This window comes from Rhopalosiphum maidis, chromosome 1, assembly GCF_003676215.2.
Source record: "Rhopalosiphum maidis isolate BTI-1 chromosome 1, ASM367621v3, whole genome shotgun sequence".
NCBI lineage: Eukaryota > Metazoa > Arthropoda > Insecta > Hemiptera > Aphididae > Rhopalosiphum > Rhopalosiphum maidis.
The window spans coordinates 26,892,766-26,918,515 of record NC_040877.1 but is presented as its reverse complement, the minus strand read 5'-3'; the positions used below and the strand labels follow the sequence as shown (position 1 = coordinate 26,918,515).

The window sequence follows — 25,750 nt, the reverse complement described above, 5'->3', positions numbered from 1 at the left end:
TCCTTCTCCCCACGTATACGATGCATCCTTCTTCGTTAGTCATGTTAATGGTTCAGCGAGGACAGCATATCCTTTCACAAACCTCCTGAAAAAGCTTGTCAAGCCAAGTAATCGTCGCATTTCGTGAATATTAGTAGGTCTTGGAAATTCAGAAATCGACCTAGCCTTCTCTCTTCCAGGTTTGATTTCACCCTTGGTGATGATAAAGTCCAAAAATTCGATCTCCTTAGTGCCAAGATATACTTACCAGATCTCAACGTTAGTTTGGCCTTTCTAAGGCACAGCAATACCATCTCCAATTTGGTCAGCATGTCCTCCAGTCTTTTGCCTCCAACACCCAGTCATCCAAATAGCTTTTGACCAATGTGCCTCGCAGCTCTCCCAATACCACGTTTATCAACCGTTGAAACTTGCCAGGTGCTCCAGCTAGACCAAACGGTGTTCTTGTGAACTCACCTGTGTCGTCTGGTGTAATAAAGGCGGTCTTTTCTCTGGACTTCTTTGCTATTGACACTTGAAAATAACTATTTGCGAGATCCAATTATACAAACAACTGCCCAGCACCGAGTAATTCAATCTGCTCATCCATGCTTGGTAGCGGAAAGTTCTGCCTCCAAGTTTGTCTGTTTAGGCACCTGTAGTCTACAACCAACCTCGACTTGCCACCCTTTTGTGACACCAACAGTACGGGACTCGTATACGGTGATCGCGTCTCTGTAACAATTCCGCAGGATTTCCACTCAGCAATTATTTCAGCCATAGCCTTACGTTCTGCCAACGACACTTTATAAGGCCTACATGTTACCAGTTTGCTGCCTTCCTCTTCATCTATGCGAAGCTCCGCCATGTCAGTACACCCAAGTTCGTTTAGATTTTTCGCAAATGTGTTTCTGTAACTGTTAAGTAATACCAGCAACTCATCCTTTTCAGCTCTTGTTGCCTCAATGCTTACGTATTTGAAGTCCACCTCAATTAGTGGCTCCATGACCCGCAACTCATCTATTTCCACAGCGTGCACTATTGCATCATTATTATTTGTCGTGTCCACATTACCTTCGGGTGAAATGAGACAATGTCTGTCGATTCTCTTGATGACCAGATCGTTGCTAGTTTTGTAATACGTCACGTAAGGTAAATCCAACCAACCTCTACCTATTATTAGTTCCGTGCTTTGTGCGTCGTCGGGTACCACCAGTAACGTCACCAGTCCAGCTTCAACACCATCAACTTCTATGCTCTTCCAAGCCTTTCCAATAGTTGTTGTGGTCGGCACAGTCACACTACCTATTCCGTACAACGGTTGCTCAGCATACTCTATTGTTAGCGCCACTCGTTTAGCTATGCTGTGTTTGATGAGTGAATAATGTGAACCATTATCTACTAGTAAACTCACCGTCGCACCTAGCACGACACCGTCCTTCAAGTACCGATGTGGTGCATCGACTGCAGTTCTCGTTGTAGTCGCGTTTGTTTCCGCCTTGGTTCCCGGACAGTCCTTCTTCATGTGACCCTTACCGTTGCAGCCGTAGCACATCAGCTTTTTCGTCGTTGGAAGCAGTCGCGCGAGAAAAGACCACTTTTACGGCAAAACCAGCACTCTGCCTGTTCACCACCTGGTGGCATTTGTCGCACCAGCTTTATTCTCCCGTCGATGTGGTGCTATGTATAACGCCGCTTTATCTGTGGAAGTTGTTACAGGTTTATCGATCCTTTTTGGATTGTAGATCTTCTTTACGCTCCTTTTATCGATTGACTCGTCCTTTCGACCCATTCCACTACAAAAATTATTTAATCGTTCCCACTCTAGTAAGTCACCGAGCCGCTCATTCTCGTCTGTATGTTTTATTTCTCAACACGAAAGAGCCAATTTACTCGAGTATACACCTTGAAGTATGTGGTCCTTAATTTCGTCGAATGTCAATTTCAGTTCTCGACACAGTCTTACTTTTTCATGAAAGAAATCCACTATATGTTCACCTTTAAGTTGGACACATTTCTGTATTAGATTCCATCTGTTGGTGGTACGCAATCCTTATCCTCGTACGAATGTGGATTTAAACCTTGTCAAAAAGTCGCTCCAACTGTCAAACTCTCGCCCGAGAAACCAGTTGCGTGCCACTCCAACCAAACACGATCGTACGAACTGCAACCTATAGTTGATCGGCCAATTATTCAATCGCGCCAACGTTTCTACCGACTCGTATTAGTCGTCCGCTTTATATGCAGTTTCGTGACCGCAAAACTCTTTAACTGTTTTATTTAAGTCCGGGACGATTTGAAACTCACCTACAGCACTCGCATCGCTGCTCGAATTAGAGTTGATCGAGGAATCCTCTGTCCGTTGAGCTACGGACAGGGCCTTCACCTGATCGGTTAATTGCTGCAACAACTGTACAACTCGTTATAAGTGGGTGCTACAGGCACCTGCACCATACCGTCTTGACCAGTATTTGACATTTTCTCGTTTTTCGTAAACGTTAACATTATCATTAAATGTAAACAAATAACATAATCACGGCCATAGATAATAAAGAATGGATAGGCCATTCGCCCTTATCATACGTTCTCAAAAAATTTATGAATGTAGGTGCATTTTTTTAATCCATGATATTTTATATTTCTTTCTAACAAAAATTGAGATAATAGGCACCTTTGTGAGACAGAAGATATCTACTCTCTAGGAAAGAGGCACCTAATGTTATAAGCATATAGGCGTAGCCTATCCATTCTTTATTTTCTATGATCAAGGCGCGCGTATTATCACATTATCAGTCAACGATTACGCGTAAATGAATCATAGAAAATCAAATCGCCGTTGAGCACTTGCGGGTATGCTCCGTATATTCGGATATTAGGAAAAAAAGGCTCCAAATAAATATTTGATTTAAATTTTAAAAATTCATTTATTTAAATATATACCCCTCGTAAAATAATGACCGATACATGAAATTAGTTTCAAATTCAGTTTATCTTTTATTTAATTTTCATAGCTCCTATTGCACCTTTATTAGCACTATGACAGTGTTCTTCAAATCGTATGATTTTTGTAATTTCAAAATCAGTAATTAATATTGCTGGAAATTTCATGGACGATTTTTTGGAACATTTCCATCGGATTATACTTTGGCATGTATTTTTTATAGTATAAGTATACCCGTCTAGTGCAATTTTATCATTTCCCTTGTTTGATTTAAGAAGTTCCATGGTTAAACACTTAAACTACACTCGCGTACAACTCGTGTACAAATTATTACGTATGATAGGTATACCTGTAACTTTCAAACTATAGATTTTTTCAATTAATTGTCATGTACTATCTACAGATAAGATTTGTCAACCCAATTTATTGTATAAATAAAATAACAAATATAATGAAAATATCGTTTTATTTATACTGCAACGGGAGACTTTTTTCCGGGGACTTTTTATCCATTTACCGTGTATTCAAATATTAGAATCCCACTTCTGATGTTGTTAAATAACTTTTTAAATCAAAGTAAAAAAAAAGAACAACGTATATTACAAAATATAATTGTTTGACAGTCTCAATGCTTGTGACGAGGGCAACGGCGACACACTTACAATTAATATAACATTACACACCGGAATCACATATAACAACCGGACGTCACGGCACAAACTGAACTATATTCTAATATAACTATAATGTATATTCTATGAACTGAACTGACTTCAGACTTGACCATTCCCACTTACCCTGTCCCTTCTACAAGTGTGTAGTGCCGCCACCCTCTGCTCTACATATAACTAAAATTAATATTATAACAGTGATCAAGACGAGCTTTTTTATTACTGTCCAATTCCAAAATTCCATTTTCACGCTTACGGTTTTTCTTTTCTGAATCTTTAACTCCAGTTGAATGAGATACCTTAATGGTATTTGTTTCAGTATCATCTTTTAGAATTCGAACTAAACATTTTTTGATAGGTTCGGGTTCAGGTTTAACATCTAATGGTTCTTCATCTTTAGGCTTCAATACTAAATATTTTTTTGCCGGCATAATTTCTTTCTCTCGTTCGATAGGAGAATCATCATTAGGTGGTTTTAATATCAAAAATTTTTTAGGTGGTGTGTCTGTATCAACTTCATTAGGATCTTCTTTTGGTCTCATGACTAAAGGATTTTTATCGTGAACTCTTTGGACTACCGAGTGTTTGATTTTTCCTAATATCACGGGAGAAGAAACATTATCTACCCTAGATAATGAACTATTCTCATCATCACTACCATACTCATCGGAATCTAGATAAGGTACTAAACTATTATAATTTAATGATAATTTGATTCCATTAGTTGAAGGTTTTATTGTTTTATTATACACGTTACACGTGTTCTCAGTTAGTGATTTCTCTTTTGTTTGCCCTTGTTTTAACCTAAAATTTAATTGATTATTAGAAAATAAAATTTAGTATCATTATTATTATTATTATTATATTTATTCTATAAAATAAATTAAAATAAATAATTTAGTTACATTTTTATTTTTGAATCCCATTTATCATATATTTGACTTTTTTTGTCTTTGATAATTTTTTTTTTAATATTGTTTAAATCATTCAATGGTTTTGTAATACCATTCAACGGCTTTGTAACTCCATTACTCTTGTCTAAATAGAAAAATATATTATATTATAAAAAAAAAATGATAAACGACTACTAACTTGAAAAATAGCCATTTATAGATGGTTTACAAGATGAAGTAGATGTTACAGTTGATGTTTTACTTTCTATATTTGTATTTGTATTTCCTGATGGTTCCAATTCATAAAATATTATATAGGAATCATTACTTGTTGAATAATTTTTGAAATTTGTTTGATAAACCTGTAAAATAAAATCTAATAATCCTATATCTAGAAATACCTAACAAAATCAATAATCTAAAAATAAATAAATACGCTGAAAATATAATAGTTTATAATACATACATTTGAATCATTAAAATAGTAATATGATCCAGAGGGTGTTAGACCAAGAGCTGTGTAATGTCCACTATTTAAACTTGAACCATAATGAATTACCATCGATACCAGATGATACCTTAATGGCCGAGCATCAGTTTTTAAATTATGATGATCAAATTGATAACTAGATAAATCTAATCGTTCATTTATGTGAATAGCTTTACTGTTTTTATTTCCACTAAATCCTCCCATACCAACACTGTACCTGTAATATAATAGTACATATTTATTATTTTTCTTTTAGTTGCTTCCCCGACAGCACAATAATAAGCTTATATTAAAATACATATAATTAATTTTTATTCAATCAATAATTTACCTTTTCAACTGAATGCATAATACATTTGGTGCTCTTTCAATGGAGAACTTTTTATCGGCAGCAAATTGTCGTCGACATCTTTCACAAACATACGATTCATCTAATGGTTCTTTTTCAAAATAATTGTCTAAAGCGTCATTAACGTTATCAGATTGCTTGATATCAAGTATGAGATCTTGGAAATGTTGAAATGTAGTTGATATGTGTCCACATTTACCACACGTTACTAAATATTTAAAATAAATTTTAAATTAGTATTAAATTCACTAAATGGTTTATTTAAATAAATATACCTTCAGTGCGGATATAACCACCAAAAATTTGGTTAATAGGTGTAGTTTCTTTAGAATAATTGTCTAGACTAAATATAACAATAAAACAACAATATTATATTAATTCTTTTACTAATATGTATATTTAATACATACGATTTAGCAGCATGTCCTAAAGCGGACAAATAGCACCGTTCCATACTTTCAATAAGGTAACGAAGGAACTCATGGGCATCCTCTTGACGATATGTTGACAAATGTTTACATATTACTAACAATTAAATATAAATAATTTTTTTGTTTCAATTTAAATTTAATTTTTGTATTATACATACAAGATAGGCGATTAGTAATGATTGATGCTTTGAAGCTAGAACCAGTGTGTTTTTGAGATAGTGTAAATGTATTACAGACCATACATATGATACAATCTTTTTGAAATCCTAAAAACGTAAAAAAAATGTTCAAACATGTCCATTTTAAACATTACCAGTTTAATATATTATAAAAATAATCAAATAAATAATATAATATTAATAAAAATGTATAATATATAACTATAAATTATAGACGATATATTTTTGTTTTCAAACTTGTCGCTTTTTCGTGACAGGTCCACACATATTTTTATTACAACACCTCCAAAAACATTTTGTAAAATTAAAATTAAATTTGTCAAATACTCAAATATATACAATATTGTGAATTGCACAAAAATTTCACAACCACGATTTGAAAGTAAATAGGAAATTTTATTCGGACGAACAAAACACTTTAAATATTAGTGACAATCTGCTAGATTATAAATCGACCAACAGTTTTATCTCTTATTGACTTGGTAAAAACAGCAAGTTTGAGTATTTTAAACTCTATGCTGAAATAATCTCGAGCAGAAACTGTGTTGATTAGCCTTAGACCTGTTTTTTGAGTATTTACTTTGATTGTATAGATAATATTTTATTTACAGCTTACTTTTTTGTTGACATGTTTTTTGATGTTCATTATTCATTAGCCAATTTGTAAATGCAGGAATATGAAATAGCGCCTAAACATAATTATAAAAATAATAATAAAATAAAATGTATCTACCAGGGACGGAATGGAATTTTAGACCGGCCTGAGAAAATAACTTTTTAGCGGCCCACTTGCAATCATGTTTTTGTAGGGCGCAGTGCACCTATTAAAGGTGGTAATTTTAGACTTTTAAAGGAACAGTAAATATTTATTTACATTTTTTGGTGTATTCATTGTTCTTACAAAAATGATTATATTATAAAGATATAGTGAGGTTTGAATAGACAGATATATGATAGATACCTAGTTGTTATTGGTTGTAATTTTTAGTTAAAACTTAAAAACTATTTGGCTTACTTTAAATATATATGTACTGTTTTAAAAATACTATAATATTACTAATTATATTACTTACATACTAAAACACATATCTTACCAGTATAAACAAACAATATTAATTATACTTATACATATCATTTAGAATTATTTAGTTGGTAAAATAATATATCAATTCGACAGTACTTATTACAATATTATAAATAATTTAAAATAAAAATATTCCTATTATTCAAACTACAGACCTATGCCGACTTGCATTGTTAAAATTCGCCGTCACCCACCGACTACTACCGAAAGCCGACAGGCGACAACCCAAATACGAAATAAAAAATTATTTATAGGCTTTACTGTTCACGGGGGTTGATTTTTTGATTATAATTATTGTTATTAGTTATAATAATATTTATTATTCATGTTAAATATTGACCTATTGCTTCCTAGTTTGTTATTTAAAAAATAGTAATTCTCGCTATGAAAAAAAAATTACAAGTTAAAAAATAAGAAAAAAACATTTATATCTAATTGACGTTACTTATTAGTATGCGATAGGCTACATCTGTAGAATTTGGCGCAGGTACGTAGCAGCCCCATCAACTAATTAGCACGTGGCCCATCGGGAATTTCCGGATTTCCCGATGGCCAATCCGTCCCTGGTATACCTACCTATATACATTAATAACATAATAAAGCTGTTACACATACTTGTAATGTAGAATTGATGTAACATATTACACCAGGATTATCTAATCCAGAACCAACTGACATTTTTTTATCTTGCCAACCTAGTTGTACACGTTCAGGAGGATATAACACTACTTTAGGTTTAGGTAAACGGGATATTTTGTTAGTATCGCCATTCATCCTTTCATTATTTTTAATCATATCTTTTTTACTACAACCATTTTGCAGTAACATAATAGAATTGTTTTTCATCTGAGACAACATTGAAAGTTTATGGTTTAACATTTAAAATTCTATATTTTTATCTAAAATTCTACTTGATGCTATGTATAAATAACTAGAACGGTCGTCTGCCACAGAAGAATAGTGAATCCGTCAATCAGTAATTTTGTTAGAAAGAGACTGAAACAAAACAGAACCTATTTAATTGCTTGCGGTCGGCATTTATTAATTCTAACTCATCATACGGTAAATTGAATTATCTGTAAGACAAAATAAACATACAAATAATTATTTTAGATATCAAATTTTGAAACTTCTTATAGATAATAAGGTAAAGTACTGTTATTATACACTTACATAATAAATTATTAATGAAGAAAATTGTTTATGTATTGAAAAATATGCACAAATTTTATTTTATTCAAGATTAAGGAGTTTTTAATAATAAGACAATCAACAAATAAATATAATTGATCATAACAATCTGTTACAGTAAAATGTCAATAAAATTAACCATGGCAATGGCCAATAATTGAATTATTAAATATACATATCTGTACCAACTGATACAAAATATTATTATTAGGTATATAAATGTTAATTATATACATGTATTTGTCAATGTATTACGAAAATAAAATACTTATGTTAAGTAGGTACCAAAGAATATGTTTTTGTAAATTAAATGACATTAGACAAATAAAGGTACCTACTTAATTTCAAAGAACAGGTATTCAAACTATTTTGTTAAAAATGAACAAATAGGTATAAAAAAATTTGAAATAATCACTTATGACAGCATAGAAAATAAAAAAATAATTTACTATAGGCAACTTTAAAACTGGGATAATAAAAACTAATTGATAATAAATTATAAATATTCACACTTAAATGATAATTGATTTCTTAAAAATTTAATTTCCTTCATTAAATAATACATTTTTTTCGTAAATTTCATAAAACAATTTTCTATAAACCAATTAATTTATTAAAAAGATAGAAAATATAATTTAATTTTTTTGTGTATTTAAGAGGCCGTTATGGTAAAGAAAAATCGACCGTAAAAACATGCTTTCGTACTTCCCATTTTCTTCAGCTCTTGATAATCGTAGAAACATGATTTATACACCAAAATAAACCTGAGAAGTTCCTCTAGACAACCTCGTGTCATTTTTTCGAATTTTTAAAAAGTCATATAAAATAGAAAATAAAAAATATCAAAAAAATCGCTCGAAGTTGTCTAGAGGAACTTTTTAAGTTTATTTTGGTGTATAAATCATATTTATACGACTAGCGAGAGCTGAGGAAAATGGGAAGTACGAAAGCATGTTTTTGTAAGAAAAATCATAATTTTACAGTCGTAATGTGCTGCTCTGCTGAGTATAGCGACAGCGTTCGAGAACAATGTTCATACCACCACCCCGCGCGCGACTGCACCAAAGGTCTAAACTGGTTTTCATATCGCAGTTTATAAATAATTATTGTCAATACGATAACAATAATGTTGGTGACCGAATAATATTTTTCCATAAAAACGATATCGAATTTTATATTTCGTGTGTTATATTCTGCACGACATATCTCACGTCATCATAAAATTATTATTATTTGTTTAATAAAAGTACGATTTGAATAATTATTTTTTTAAACTTGAAAAGAATTTGATGATTTAGTTAATTTTATTAACGCTGAACCACATGAAATTTAAATCGATATAACAAAAAAATACCTTAGGTACCTTCCAATCTGCATGGTTACATATGAATTAATAATAGCCTGTTGAATATAGTGACAAACGTAATCAATATACTTACGATATAACTCGATAACTTATAATAGTCTAAATAATAAGTGATTTAAGTCCCTAATTATATTAATTATTTACATAAATCAGTAAAATACTGTAATTATTTTTAATTAATTAGTACGTCCATTACAGATTTTTTATTTATTAAATTTAATAATAACAAATAAACAAATTGAAGCCAATTCAAAATATGACAAAACTAGTTGACACCAATATACATTTTTCATTTTTTAATTTTTGCTTTTTTTTGGTTTTATATTTTCCAAAATATATTGAGGATCTAAAATTTTGAATATTACCAAAAAATATGTTTTTAGATATTACCTATCTCCTCCCAAAAACTCCATACAAATCTGAAGTCACTGGACTTTTAAAAAGAAACACACTGTGTACAATTTTTTAGAATAATAATAAATGTCGTATTGTAATTCACATTGAATTATTTTATTAGCTTATGGTAATTTATTTTTAGAGTAATAAATAACAATAAGTATGACGTATGAAAATTTAGTTAGGTACAAACTATAAATTCTTCGAAAACCAAATACAATATACAAATTAAACTTCATAGAAAATATAAACAAATTAATTTGACATATTTAACTATGTAATCAATATAAATTGATTAAATTAACATTGAATTAATTTTTACAAAATATTAATAATCATACAATTATAAAAAAATACTTACACACAATTTTTTTTTTAATATGTATTTGAAGTTAAGTTCTATACAGGGCCGTCTTCAGTCTTTTTGAGGCCCTGGTCAGTGATATAATAATTAATAGGGCTCCTAATTTATAAGTAAATATAAATGAGTAAAAATGCTTAAACAATTTAAAACAATGCTCTTTATAAGTTATTTATTTCTCAATTACGAAATAACAAAAAATGTATTTTGATAAAATTCATTAAAATCTCAAAAATGTACAAACTATTTCATTATAAATTCATAAAAATTTGTATTTTTAAACCTAAGATTTGAAAATGTAATATACAAGGACACTAGGTTCTTTTTTAATTTTTTCAGCAATCGAAATAAAAAAATTCTTTCAGAAAACCAAATTAATTTTTTTTATGATTATTTGAAGTTAACAATTTTATAACATTAGATATACATCCATAAAAATAATTATTTCTTCGCAAAAAATGTTGATATTTTGTAATACTCATTTTAGATTCTGAACGGAATGATGAATGCATTGATTCTACAATGATGTGTTTTTTTTATTTTTGTGTCTGTCATCACGATTTGGAGTATTAATAATGCTTTGATTTTTGATTTCAGCCCCTCTTTGAAAAGGAAAATTCATCTAGTTGATACTTTGAAAGGGTCAAAAGTAAAAAATTTCCAGTAGTTTTCAAAAGCGTCAGGAAAAATCTTGAAAAAATAACGGAAAAACGGAAATTTTTACGCGTAACCACTTTTTGAATTTTTTGCATATTTTTCAATAATTTTATCGTTTAGTGTACATAATAGGTAATCTATTTTTCAGCAATTACAAAGAATTTTTCTTTAAATTTTTTTTTAAATAGGATTTGATATATTTTAAATACGCATCAATTTCGACTATTGGCGTCTAATAATTGAGATAAATTTATGAATACATAGTACATACATTTATATTATTTTATACATTTTTATTCAACTATAATATGTTTAATTTTTTTTTTTAAATGTACTAGGTAAAAAGTATAAAATTGTCAAATGTTTATACTATTATATTTTATTTTTAATAAACATGAATCGAAAGTAAAATCGTATTATTTATAAAAGGTATTCTTTTTTTTAATTCGATTCGATATCTATATTTATTAAAGACATATTATCTACATGTTTTGGTGATTTTAATGGAATAAATAATAATAATTATTGCATTATAAAATTAAATAGGCAGAGAATGAGAGAACATTAAGTATATATAATTATAATAAAATGTATGTATTGATAATGCCTAATACATACACGAAAAATTACAATTTTGTACCCGTTTATATATTATTATATATTTCAATGATTTTCTGGTGGTGCAAAAACATACCTTTGCACCACCACATTTTAGATCACACGTTTTGTGCTAGTGTCACAACTACATGTGAGTTCCTACGTGACCATACTATGTAAATCGTTTCCCTCATCAGTGATTAAGGGCGATTATTGGTTTGTATTGACGATTATCTGCGTGCGACAACTTTTCTGTTATTTATTTAATAAAATAATAAAATATACAATTATGATATGTGAGCATATCATTACAATAATATAAGTACCTACAATTCCTGTAATTAAAAAAACATATAAAAATCAGTCATAATATAACTATAAATAAATTGATAAAAGAATAAAATTACTTAAAATAATATTTTTACAAATTAACTTATTGTATTTTTAATTATTAATTAATTAGTTCATTTTAATAGTTATACATTTCTAGAAAATTATTAAAAGTAATTAAAAAAAAGTATAAATTTCAGCGATATTATAATTATAAATAAATGTATATAAGTACACTTAAAGTCAAACAATTGAAGTTAAATGTGGCGCAGATTACATATTCTATTTCGTTTTCTGTCGTGGCGCAAAATGCATGTTATATTTTTATATTTTGGCGCAAATTACATGCGTACTTAAATTTACCTATTGGTGGCGCAAATTACAGATAATAAAATTGGCTCAAAATAACATGTCCCATGTAGTCAGATAATCTAACTACGTTAGATACCTAGGTAGGTTAGGTTCTATTCACTACAGGTTTACTTTTACAGGATATCCCCATGAAAATAAAGCGTTTTGCTAAATTTAATAGGTGATAATAGCCAATAGGTATTATATTTCAATTTAATGTTTAAATAGGTTTATTTCATTATTTGCATGAAAATGTATTATAATGGAAATAGATTAAGGTGTTTAGGTAACTGTAGCTTATATTGAAATAAGAATAACCTATACTTTTATAATATACCCATCGTGTACCCGGCTTCCCGTTTGACAACCACTGATAGTTACTTTTACTCGAGTACTTGAAAATATTGGTAGTAACTAACAAGTACCTTGTACTAAATAATACTATATATTTTTTGTTCGTATCTTATAAAAAATATAACTTATGAATAATATGGTGTACCTAAATAAAGATCTATTTTCTATACTTGTAAATTATAATCATACTTAATTACCAAGGTATTTTTGATTAGATTTTTAAAACTAAATTTTTATTACACATATTATTTAAAAAGTATATCTACATGTCTATATAAATACCTGCCTCTATAACATCATACCTAAATCAAATGTCATCAATTTATCATATAACTATTTAATGTTATATAGGCAGATACTTGTATTACCATACACACCCATTTATAATTGTATGCATAAAAAATATGTTAGTTACTTATAACTTGACATTCATTGGGTACATGGTCATTTGTATAAAACTGGTTTTGATTAGTACCTACTTATAAAAACAACATTTGAACATTAGACCTTAGCAAGACCTATAAGACCTCCCGTAGGTGATAGGTCCATCACACTATTAGTTTAACCGTTCTGCAATACAGTTCACACTAATACAATTAAAATGATTAAAACTCAGACATTATTTTTAAAACTTAGTTTTTTAATATTTTTAAACATTAACTATATAAATGGTAAAAATAGTTTACTTGTCTTATAATATGTATTAATTATTATTAATGTAGTAATATATGTGTATCTATAAAAATAGACAAAATATTAAAATAGTTCAATACCTACTTATAAAGTGTTTAACATATATAATTTAATAAATATTTTTGTTTAAGGTTGTGTCAGTAATAAAAAACTGTATACTGAAATTGGATGTAAACCTATTTACAGCAATGATTCAAATTCTTGTCCAGTGGCATATGATTGTGGTAAATTTCTGTGCAAGATCATAAAGAAGAATATACAATAATAATTATTGTAATACTGAAATCTAACTTTTGTGTAGAAAATGTGTTTACGAGACCAAGTAACAAGTGTTATCTGAATGGAAATGTTTATGAACCAGTTGAAAGTCTTTCTAAAACTGACTCAGCACTAAATCCATGTTTTGCTGCCTGCTTTTGTGATCAGAGGACATATGATAAGTATGATGATGCCATTTATATTATATTATTATGTAGGTACCTAACTATGTTGTTTATTTAATTTTTTTTAAAATGTATAATTTTATCTGCCTTAGATCAAACATATCTACTTTACCATTTTTAAGTAAAAGTTTTCAAATTTTACAATAGGTAGAATAATTTAAACTTTAAATACTATTATTTTTATGTATACTAATTAGTAATAGATACATCTAACACCCATAGAAACTACTATTACTATATTGTCTGTATTAAATCAAAGTTAAAAAAATTAAGGTAAATGAGTATGTAGTAAAGTTTACTGTTTAGTGTATTCTATTATTATATTTATGCTAACATTTTATAAAGTTTTCCTAAATAATATAGGTACCTGAAGTACTTATTCAGTTAATATTGTAAAAAAAAAATATCTTTTTATTTTTGTTATTATATTATACTTATAAAAATATAATTAAATTATAAAATTTATTTTTTACTTTTAAAACATTGATGTATGAATATTAAATCAATTTTTTTCAGTAAGACCACAACTAAATTTACATGTGCCAAGGTTGAATGTCCATCATATTTCACAAGAATAAGAGACCCATGTTATTATCAATATGACAGAGATTCATGTTGTGAGGTTAAAAAATTCTGTCGTAAGTTTACCAAATATTCAGATTCCTAACAAGTAATAATAAATAAGATTGTCACTTAACAGTTGTATAATTCATTCATTTTTCTATTAAAATAATGAATTAAATTAACTATAAATATTATAAAAATGTAAGTATAATAACATTGAAAATTTTTAATTTAATTTTTAGCTGAAGAAAAGGCAGTTGGTCATGAATGTATGTATGACAATCAGGTTTACAAAAATGGTCAACGATTTTATGTTGGTGATTATTTACAATGTGTGTGTTCCCCAGAATTTAATGGTAAATATATATTTTTATAGAGTGCAATACAATTTTAATGAATTAAATATTTTGATATATGTATGAGCGTATACCTACCTATATTTAAATTCAAGTTTGACTTATCAATTGATTTGAATTGAAACATGTATATTTTTTAATTTAAATGATCAAAAACATCAAAATAAATGGCAAGACACTAAAAGAATAATTAATGTTTAATTTACGATATTCTTTATTATTAAATTATTGATCTTAAAAAAAAACATTTACTGCATCACAGCTAGATAGCTTCTCTATTTTAATTTCATTAAGTTCTTTCGTCTACTGTAAGAAGGGTGAAAAGTTCATAAAATATTCCAGGAATGTAGAAACTCAGATCAATTAAGGAACTATTTAGCCCTTGGTAGAATTAAAATACAACTGGCTAAAACAATCGTCATAACTTGAAGACTAAATCACTACCTATAACCTAGTTAAAAAAAATAATATTTTGTCGAGACTTCTTTATTTATAATAGATTAGGTATTTTGGATAAAATGAGTCTTAAAATCAAATTAATTTAAAACACGGACTATTATATCTTAGTCCATGATTTAAAATAAGTTGTTATTGTACTATAAGAAAAATAATAATTTATCTAATCATATTATATAAATAAACTATTAATTAAATAGTAAACGTGTAATATACTAATGTAGATAATTAATGAATATCCTGTATTAATTCCCTTAATAGGTACAATTAATGATCAATCATGTAGAGAAGTTGGCTGCAGTTATGAGATTTTATATATGGAAAATATTGTAACACGAAGTGCTCCTGTTTATTTCGAAAAAGTAGATGGATGTCCCATTGAATGGTTCAATCGTAAGTTACAATATTCTGAATTCTCTATATAATTCATGATTTGTTTATATTTTAAAATATTATGTTTTATTCTATGCTTATATTTTCTAGCTGAATATAATGCTGCAACTGCTGATGAAACCACTTCTACCAGCAACTCTAATAGCTACAAATGCAAGTATGGAGATTTAAGTTTCTCAGTAGGTCAAAATATAACTATTGGCCCACAGTCAGACTCAGATACGTACAAAACATCATGCTCTTGTAATACTCCTCCGTTAGTTACTTGCATTAAAATGAGGAAATAGAACATTTAATAATACAAATATTATAGTACATAACTATGTACAAAGATCGTAAATATAAATAAATATAATAAAGTATACAAACAATTTGTGTAGTTTGATATAATCGTGTGATTAAAAATTCAATAAAACTATTTTTTACAAACATTTGTCTTTTTCTTGCTTCTAACTATATATGGGGTTGCCCATTTTGGTTCTAAACTATCATAGGACTCTGTCACCCAGCTATATACTAAGTTGTTCTGTCAATCAATTTTTCTTCTCCTTTTCTTTCCTTCAAAATTTACTTCCACAACCACATTCACTTTTCTTTGTAACATGACCAAACAATCTCAACCTATTTTCCCATACTTAGTCTACAATTTGTGCCATTTCCACACTGCCTACAATAAATTACTTTATTACCTTATCATCCACTATGAAAGTGTTAGCCACTACGCATTCTCATCTTTGCTATACTCGTCTTTGCTGTTCTATTTTATTATACACAGCCCAACATTATACAATCCGTCAATCCATACAACATTGGTCTTACAACTGCTTTATTAAATATATACCTTTTTGTAACAAATATTTGTTAGTATGTTAAAAATATTAGATAATATATATATAATTAGTAAACATGATCCCAATACAAGGAATATTTATTTGAATTTCTGAGTTATCTAATTATCTTTAATGCCAATAATAAGATTTGTAATTTATTTTATTATTAGTTAATTAAAAAATTTTTTAATCTGTAATAATGTATAAAATAATTATATAACACAAAAATCATGGTATTTAATGTCGACAATTGATAATGGGTGTTTTCTTATGCGAGAAAACCAACCATAAATAATAATATGGTAGATGATAGTTATAATAATTGATTATCCTTTTGTTTATTTATTTTAACTTGGTTAAACCAACATCCAACTTATGTTTTAAATATGTTCTAAGATATTGTACTTGAAATTCACTAATGTATCATTTATAAGACAAATATGCATCTTGATCATGGAATATACAAATATTTTACGTTTATGTATAAGTAATATATCAATGAAATAAAAAAATTAGCTTAACTGAAAAACATTCTGATTGCATCTTGATCTTAAATCATTAGAATAAGTACAATCTCAACAATATTTTAGTAGTATTTGGTATTTTTAACCTAACCCTATGCTAGATGATGGTGTAATCAACAACTCAGATACTAGAAATTTAACCTTTAATTCTATTTCATTTATAAAATTGTATAATTTATTCAGTGCACAGTATCATATTCAGGTAGATGGTGATACACATTGTCTCTAGTGTCCAATTATGATTGTTCTACCAATATTATTATTCAAAAACATTTTCTAGTTTTTATTAATACAACAAATTCACCAATATATATGAGTATAAAATTTTTATCCATGATATTTGTTACTATAAAAATACTTGATTTTATTAAATGATAAAATATTATGTATTAATATGTTAGTAATTGTTCATATTTATGAGGATTTGGGAAACTACAATTTTTTTATAACATTTATCCATAAAATCTTGGATACACCATTAAACTTTCTACTTTATTAAAAAATAATACTTAAATTACCACAGATAAATCTTTATATATGCTTATGTTTGCAAATACACATTATTTAGAGGTCAAATTAAAAAAAAATAACAAGTTACACACTCTTAATTAATTCTTTATTTTATATTTTTATCATAATTAATTAAGTAATGCCGAAATACATATGAACACATATAATAAGATATGAGAAATATATTATGTTTATTGTTGAAGAATGCAATAGCGAATGTTCAGTAAAGCAGTTAAGTGATGCAGTTGTAACTAAATTGATAAGTGTATATTAAAAACTAATAAGGAACCCTACTTGTGAAATATTGCACTAAATAATAAAAATACAAACAAATTTTTACAGAGTGTTGACACATTACAATACTTAAACACACTTGTAAAAAAAGTGCATAAATAAATTGCACATTGTTTCAATAATTTTACTTGAGCCTTTGAGTAACACTGGCTAGTGCAACTGCAAACGCTTGGACGGCTGAAAACGGGTGTTGAAAGTCTAGAGCAAAATTATTGCGGTCAATGCGTCCAAACTGCATAACTTGTATTCCATCATATTCAACTTGAAAATTTTTTGCTGATTCTTGAGTAACACGACCTCCAAAGTCTAATTGATACACTTGAGTTAAATCGTTCCAGATAGGTGCTTTGTTTTGCATTACAAATTGCTGTCTTTTGGTGCACATTTCAATCTAAAATTTAAATAAAAAGAAGTATTATAGATATTTAAATTCTATTTATATTATTTTAATTACTTTATTTTTTATTTGAGATTTTTGAAAAGTTTCTAAATTTTGAAAATCTGGTTCAATTTGAGTTCTAAGAACTTTACGGAAAAATAACGGAGAGTTCATTAATCGTTTTCTAAAAACAAATAAGATCATATACAATTAATTTTAAAATACAATAATCAATAATTACCACACAATTATTTTACCTTATAGGAGATGATAAACCACTTTTCTTTTTAGCTGCAACTGGACTAGATGGTAAACTGTGAGCAAATGTCTCTGAAACCTTAGAGTCTTCGACCACTCTGGATACAGCAATTTTTGGATTTGATGATCCAACACTACAGCTACGTCGCCTTTGAAGTTGTTTTGGTGTTGGAGAATCATCTTCTATGGATTGCCCATCACCAACAATAGAGAGTGTCATTTGACGAGGTTGCAAATGTAAAATAGATGTGCGGTATGATACTCTCCCTAATTTTTGAGTCAAATCATCACACAACCCACGTATATGGAATTCTGTACCCCAAACATTTGCTGTAACTTCTGCCAAACGATAGTCCTGTATAATAATAAAATTAAAATGATTATAACTTTAGAAGATAATGTAACACTTTTAATATTAATGGTTGTATTTAAATACTTCTGGTAACACATCGGTGTAACAATTTAATTGCAATTTTCGATTACAACAGGCTGGTCTTGATCTATGTCTATTTTTCCGATGAAGCTTGGGGCTAGAGCAAGTTTCAGGTTCAGAGTCATCCCAACCAAAATTATTATAAGTTATCTGTGCATTGGCATATGTTGTATCTATATAAACAATAAATATACAACGTTAATATAATATAAATCAATGCTGCTAGTATACTGTTTATAGTATGTCATTTATAATAATAAAGCATATTATTGATTGAATTATTATAAAATATAATTGATTAATTAATTAATAATAAATTTAAATAAATTTAAACAATGTATTTATTTATTTACCATCTACTTGTGGATCAAAGATAACAAATTCAGGTCTTAGCATACTAATTCTTTTGCCTTTAAGTAATGGTACTAGACCGCCAAGGTATTCCATGTATAATACATAACAAACTGGTGGTGTAGTTTCTGGTCCATTGACATGCTGTACGACTGTACAATATAGACGATTTTTTGGTGAACTACTAACAAACTGACGCAATTCTGACAACTTGGGCACTTCGCACTAAACAATATTTTTTTTTTATTTTGATATATATTATAATATTATACAAAGTAAAAGTTATATTAATTTATTGATTAATTAGTTTAACTATAGTAATTATTTTAATATTGATAGATAATTTGCTCACATAAATAGTAGATGATGAAATAGCAGTTAAAATGTCTTGAATACTAATAGGAAGTATGTCATCTGAAGGAAACAAAGATTCATCACACATGCGTAATGCACAAAGTACATACAAAGGAACAACTGAAGCAGATACACAAGCAACATGTATTTCTGGTCCTGTTGCTACAAAAATCCTTCGGTCATTGTGTGCCCATGTTACAGCTGTTACTACAGCCTAGAATTGTAAGACTTATATTATATTAAACTATTTAATACATAAATTATAAAAATAGTATTAAAAATGGGAGCTTGCCGAAGATTGAGGCATGTTAATGGAATAAACTAATTGACCAGTAGCAGAATAAATTTGCACTACATTAGTACTTAGTCTTCCAGGTCTTGAACCAGCAACACAAAGCAACTCTTTCGCATTAGACCATTCCATATGAATAGGACATAAACCTGTACGTATTAATACTGGAGCAGGATCATCAAATCGTCGCATTAATTGAATAGTACCATTTTTACAACAAAGAGCTAAAACGTGTTTAAATAAATCTGAAAATATTACATCCAAACATTAAAAACATAATTACTTTTACTATTTTTCATAATTAATTACACTCACGATCTGATTTTATTTTATTTTCATTCATGCAAAATTTTTCACAAGACCAAGACATAGAAGATATTCCAGAATCATCTGATAAGTTGACTTGAGATACAGGAGCTCCATGAATATCTAAAACTTTCATCTGCCCTCTGCTAGTTCCAAAATATACCTTTTAGTGCAAAATTATATTGTTATTAATATTTAACAAATTTATATTTATTCAGGATTAAAAAAAATTACTTGTTGATCATCCGGGGACCAAGCACCACAAGTAACTGTTCCTTCTGGATGTAACATAGAAGACCAGTATCTGTGACCAGTAACAGAGCCAACCAAAACAAACCCATCCTAAACAACAAATAGTTATACATTGTTATATAACTGAATATAATAAATTATAATCTTAATTAAACTATTATTATTAAATATTAATATAATACTAACTTGATAGCATATTAATGCCAATCGACCATCATGAGACCAACTAAAATAAGTAACTCTAGTATTCCGATCATTGATAAGTTCAACATTCCAACGACAATCAAACTTAGCCCAAACATTTATAACACCAGAACTATCACATGATGCCAATTTTTGGTATGGTTCATTCCATTTCACAAGAACAACCTTTTAATAAAAATATTCATAAAAATTAGTTATCAAAAAGAAACATTAATTTCAAAAATAATAAAAACTTTCATCTTTCTTGATCGATAAAAAAATAAATATTAATAACTTAAGAGGTTAATTCCATATACTAGAAAAAATGAATTTTAAAATTTGGATTAAATAGTACTAAAAAGAAATACTATGTGTTAATATTATTAAGTGACAATAGTTAATTCAAGCTATCAAAAAAAAAAATATATATATAAATACTTCATTGATGTGACCCATAAAACAATATACACACAACTGCTCTTTTTAGATTAGAAGACCTATATGAAATAATATATTTATTTTTAGTTTTTTTAGAGAAATTGAATCTGTAAAACCTGATTCTGTAGGTCCCTTGGTTAAAATTATGAAAGATGTATTGAAATATTTTTTTAACTTTACAAATAATAGGTATATATTATTTTATTCTCGGTGAATATTAATTTTTGAAAATTAGTAAATACTAAAAAATCAAGAAAGTGATAAATTTAAAAGATATATTAAAACTATTTATACTCACCAATAATCAAATGAGAAAACCCAAATCAATAATAATAAAAAAAAGTGCAGTATTCAAACGTAACATAAAATTGCTGTAATACTAAAAATAAAAAAATAAATAAAATAAAAGGTAAAATCAACTAAATTATATATTAAGTGTAAAATAATAAATAAATAATTTAAACAAAATAATAAAAATATTTCATTGCATTTGTAAAAAAAATACATATATGTATAAATGCAAGTAAGGAAAAAGATAAATGTTGTTATACCTTGGCATGATGATTTCTCAAATTATAATTAGTGCGAAGAGGTAATCTTTCACTGTTTGGTCCACTGTTTATTGGTATAGAAGTAAATGTAACACCGACAACCCCTTGAGAATTGCCTGTAGCCAACCATCCTTGTTTATAGTAATTATGTCCATCCAAGTTCCATCCTTCTTCCTAAAATTATAAATAGTCAAAATATTAAATTAAATTAATAATTTTAAAAATAATAATATGATAACATTTTGAAAAATCAATGAACATTTAAATATTACTTCATTCCAAGGAATGAAATTCCAATTTTCAATTTCATAGGAATTTGCTATTGGTTGCTTTGGAAAACATACCAATTGTATGCCAATATTTAATATAGTATTAAGAAAAGTTAATCTGCATACAATTTTTTAAGTTGATATATAATATACCTCTTGTATTTCATCTATATGCACTAATAATTATTTATTTAATGAACTACTTAAACATCTTTAAAGTAATTCACTAATGCCAATATTAAGAGGATGTCATACCCACATATGTTGGCTCTGTCTTACAAGTACATAACATAGCAAATTTACACTCAGCAGATCAAATTTAGCTCTGTTAGTTTAAAAATTAGAGTGAATCGACCCGTTATGAAAAATAAAGGTAAGAACATTATCTGTGTTCATATATTGATTTTTAAGATTCAATTTTTTAGCAAGTTATGTGTATATAATAAAGCATAAATTAAAAATTCTTATACTCACTTAAAAACCAACATATGAACACAGATAATGTTCTTACCATTCAGTTTCATAATAGATCAATTAACTCTAATTTTATGATCTGTTGGTCGTAAATTTGCTATGTTAAGTACTTGTAAGACAGAAAAAACACATGTGGGTATGGCATCCTCGTAACACTTTTATTAAAAGTGTTATAAAATATTTTTGTTTCAATGTTAAATTTGTGTATTGTTTATTACATAACTTTCTTCTTCTCATAAAACATAACTTAATTAAAATTATTTTAATATTTTTGCAACATACTGTAAATTATTCAAGGGTCTTAACTCTTACAAAGATAAATATCCAAATGTATCCGTTTTTCTGAAAATTAGTGCATTACACTTTACTTTCTAATAAAATATACTGCACACAAATTAGTCAAATAGTTAAATATTATGAAATGAAATATACTGTATGTATACTCAATACTAAATATATAAAAAAAATTATTTTACATTTTATTTTATATTATTTGACTATTTAACTAATGTGTGTACAATATATTTTGTGATATTATTACCCTTATTATTACTATTAACATAATTTATGTATTACAATACAATATATTTATATTTTATTAGAAAGTAAAGTGTAATGCACTTATTTTCAGAAAAACGGATATTTTGACCGATCACCTATTTTTGTATATGGATAGAACTAACTTAATATTAACTAATGTTCATATTGTGTAGTATGTACAATTTTTTAATTTAAGAATTTATATCAAGTCCACATATTCGTACACTTCTAAGTTCTAATAGGTACGAGCGGTAAAATAATCGTGTAGTAGGCACAAAACATTTAAACGAAAAATTTCACAAATTTTATATGCAAAAAATAAAGTTTTTAATTTTAAATAAATATACTACTACAAATTTTTAGTCAGTATTAGGTCAGGCCATGACCTGACTCGCCTAACCTGTAGTTTCGCCTATGATGGTACCTAATAAACTTGTGATTGCAATGTATTGGCTGCTATGATATTAATCAATTTTAGATGAATATTAATAATAGATCAAAGCATTGAAAAGGAAGTTATTAAGTAACCATTATATTTATTTACACTAGATTAGTCACTATAATAACAGTTAACTAATAATAAATCGCTCTTACAGATAAGTTCTTTAGATTTTTATTGGTTTTTCTGAATAAAAATTCAAAATTAAAAACAAATATTCATTTTTGCATATAAAATATTTTATTATTATTTAATAAATGAAATGGTGTATTTCAAGATTTTTTTCTAAAGTAACACACATTAACGTCTAAAGTTATCAGGAAATACCACTGCATATATAAATGTATTCAAATGGTAAATTATTAAAAGAATAGAAAAATCATCTCATTTTACATGCACAATAGGTAAAAAATAAATTATATTTTGTTTTAGAAAAATGTACTTCATAAAACATCAATAACTTTTCATGTGTAAATTTTATTTTAGGTTGAAATATATAGTGATTCTTTTACATTAAGCACTCATTATTTTGTCGAATATTGACATTTTTTTCAAAATATTTTGTTTCATGCTTTTCTCAAACTGTATGAAATTTTTATTTTTTTTACCTTTTTATTTAATAGTGAAACCATTATCAACTTTTGATTTTCAAATTTAAAATAGGTGATGAGCTTTGCACCTTAACTACTAATGCCTCACTACTGTAATAATTTGTAAGACAAACACTTAAAAACCTCAAACCACCCAACTTTGAGCAGCAATAACTTACTAATGGTTAAATGAAAAATAATAATTGTAAGGCTACAATTATAAAAAAAATATCCCTCCTATTTTATGACATTTTAAATATAGGTTGCCATTTGAAAATCAAAAGTTAATAGTGAAATCACTATTAAATTTAAGGGTGAAAAAAAAAATGTTATTTAGTTTTAAAAAAGCATAAAACTAAAACTTTTAAAAAAAAGTCAACACTTTTTAAAATAATGAGTGTTTAATGAAAAAATCACTCTGTATACCATTATGTTCATATTTATCTCTATTGTTAAATGTTATTACATTTATTATTTAATAATTACCAAAATTTTAATTTTTTGTTACCCACTGTATACCATTAAATTATTTTTCTATTATGTTGGTACCTATTAATTTACAATTTTAGGCACTGCAATTTTTTATTTATCCTGGATTATGCAAACTTTGAATGCCCTTAATCTATTAATATATTATAAAATAATATAGAAATAATACTAGTAGTACCTAATAGAAATATTTAAATAAACACAATAGAAAAATGTATTTATACTATGTTTTAAATTTGCATAATTTAATAAATTAAAATAAAAAAAAATCAGGAATTATTAGTTAAATTTGGAAGCTTAAGCATCTAAATTTTTAAAATTAGTTTTCTAAATATAAATATAAATATTGCAATGCCGACAAGCAGAAATTAGTAGCAGTATTCACTATACAGCATTAGCATTATTATAAAATAGGTAAACTAAGCATTAAGTAAGAAATGAGGTGGACGAATGAAATATGACAGTATCATAGTAATTTTAAAGTAAATTTCTTCTTTCTCAGTATGTTCCTTTAGGCATAGTCCTTAAAAATCTAAAGATATTTTCTATGCCTTCAGGTTAACTATTTTATCTTATGAGGGCTAAAAAACTGAGCTTTTATTCTAAATTAAACAATAATATACAATTACTTTAAAGATGTGATGTACTAACTTAGCAAATAATAGTTAGATCTACAAATTTTAATCAGCCATAACTTCTAAACAGTCCTACTGATTGCAATTATGAAATACACAACATACATTACACTAATAGTACAAAAAAACTATATTTATTCCATCAATTTGAATCAGATCTTATTTATTTTTTAAACAATTACAATATTAATAATAACATCAGTATTTTGGAAACCAAATTATACTTTTACCAATACCGAAAAAAAAGTAATTGTAAATGTTGATTTAATAATCAATATACAGTATCAAGAACAAAACGTCATAAAAATTAATAATTTAAAACATACTTCTGCATTATCTGGAACTCTTCCCATCCAGGACAATGACAATATGTCACTGTCACATTTTGTGTTGGCTTTCTTTTCAAACCTAATGTGCATTGTAAAGTATAAATTCAGATACTCATTTTAATGAAAGTAGTGTTGACGGTGCTTAAAACAGTCAATTCGTTTAAATAATAACTAAAACGTATGAACTCTATAGATCACACGGTTACTATTAAGTATTTACTACAATAACACCAATTTACCACTGCTCAGAAGTTACTAGAAAGGTAATTCATAAAGTTATTGATTATAGATAACACCATAGTATGTAGTTTGTAAGGTAGGTTTGTGATAATATTATTACTCTATAGCCGTGCTCTGTGGTCTCTTGTTGAGACGTGCAATCTGCGCAGGCTTGTGTATACTCGTCATATATTTATTTCACAGAGTAATAAACATAGAACCATATGTTTTCTGTATAGTATTATTTATTCAAATAACTGCATTCTCCCTGGGAATTCGTGGGTGA

General features: G+C 27.5%; 3 protein-coding genes across 4 annotated transcripts; 1 reads left to right on the top strand and 2 right to left on the bottom strand.

Annotated features, from left to right (window-relative positions):
• Positions 1-3,560: 3,560 nt before the first annotated feature.
• Positions 3,561-8,644, bottom strand: LOC113548429 (ubiquitin carboxyl-terminal hydrolase 36-like). 2 transcript variants are annotated; one of them, XM_026949304.1, is made up of 12 exons: positions 8,547-8,644; positions 7,929-8,013; positions 7,633-7,863; positions 6,550-6,622; positions 5,913-6,020; positions 5,734-5,848; positions 5,599-5,666; positions 5,306-5,531; positions 4,951-5,191; positions 4,684-4,846; positions 4,497-4,629; positions 3,561-4,395 (listed from the first exon to the last, which is right to left on the bottom strand). In XM_026949304.1, exons 3-12 carry the CDS (start codon positions 7,861-7,863, stop codon positions 3,759-3,761), a joined length of 1,995 nt encoding a protein of 664 aa, XP_026805105.1. In that variant the 5' UTR covers positions 7,929-8,013; positions 8,547-8,644; the 3' UTR covers positions 3,561-3,758. The 2 variants fall into 2 exon arrangements, with proteins under 2 accessions (XP_026805105.1, XP_026805104.1); XM_026949303.1 differs by having other exon boundaries at positions 7,633-8,013.
• Positions 8,645-13,131: 4,487 nt separating this feature from the next.
• LOC113548430 lies at positions 13,132-15,948 on the top strand. Its single transcript, XM_026949305.2, has 7 exons — positions 13,132-13,291; positions 13,445-13,537; positions 13,615-13,753; positions 14,273-14,394; positions 14,563-14,676; positions 15,394-15,525; positions 15,616-15,948. Exons 1-7 carry the CDS (start codon positions 13,222-13,224, stop codon positions 15,810-15,812), a joined length of 867 nt encoding a protein of 288 aa, XP_026805106.1. The 5' UTR covers positions 13,132-13,221; the 3' UTR covers positions 15,813-15,948.
• A 1,535-nt stretch (positions 15,949-17,483) lies between these two features.
• Positions 17,484-25,518, bottom strand: LOC113550442 (tubby-related protein 4). Its single transcript, XM_026952271.1, has 12 exons — positions 25,243-25,518; positions 21,481-21,654; positions 20,495-20,677; positions 20,291-20,398; positions 20,066-20,219; positions 19,751-19,995; positions 19,457-19,672; positions 19,107-19,329; positions 18,757-18,926; positions 18,320-18,675; positions 18,138-18,246; positions 17,484-18,074 (listed from the first exon to the last, which is right to left on the bottom strand). The coding sequence occupies exons 1-12, from the start codon at positions 25,333-25,335 to the stop codon at positions 17,808-17,810; spliced, it is 2,298 nt and encodes a 765-aa protein (XP_026808072.1). The 5' UTR covers positions 25,336-25,518; the 3' UTR covers positions 17,484-17,807.
• Positions 25,519-25,750: the final 232 nt, after the last annotated feature.

What these genes read in the sequence shown, in the direction of transcription:
- LOC113550442 (XM_026952271.1), bottom strand. Translation starts at nt 25,335, where the DNA reads ATGCACATTAGGTTTGAAAAGAAAGCCAACACAAAATGTGACAGTGAC. An exon ending in TGAGAAATCATCATGCCAAG is followed by an intron (nt 20,678 to 21,480) that starts GTATAACAACAT and finishes TTTTATTAAAAG; the next exon opens with GTTGTTCTTGTGAAATGGAA. An exon ending in TGGCATTAATATGCTATCAA is followed by an intron (nt 20,399 to 20,494) that starts GTTAGTATTATA and finishes TTTGTTGTTTAG; the next exon opens with GATGGGTTTGTTTTGGTTGG.
- LOC113548430 (XM_026949305.2), top strand. Translation starts at nt 13,222, where the DNA reads ATGATTAAAACTCAGACATTATTTTTAAAACTTAGTTTTTTAATATTT. An exon ending in AAACATTAACTATATAAATG is followed by an intron (nt 13,292 to 13,444) that starts GTAAAAATAGTT and finishes TTTTTGTTTAAG; the next exon opens with GTTGTGTCAGTAATAAAAAA. An exon ending in GATCAGAGGACATATGATAA is followed by an intron (nt 13,754 to 14,272) that starts GTATGATGATGC and finishes AATTTTTTTCAG; the next exon opens with TAAGACCACAACTAAATTTA.
- LOC113548429 (XM_026949303.1), bottom strand. Translation starts at nt 7,896, where the DNA reads ATGTTAAACCATAAACTTTCAATGTTGTCTCAGATGAAAAACAATTCT. An exon ending in TTATGCATTCAGTTGAAAAG is followed by an intron (nt 5,192 to 5,305) that starts GTAAATTATTGA and finishes ATTATATTACAG; the next exon opens with GTACAGTGTTGGTATGGGAG. An exon ending in ACTATTTTAATGATTCAAAT is followed by an intron (nt 4,847 to 4,950) that starts GTATGTATTATA and finishes TTTATTTTACAG; the next exon opens with GTTTATCAAACAAATTTCAA.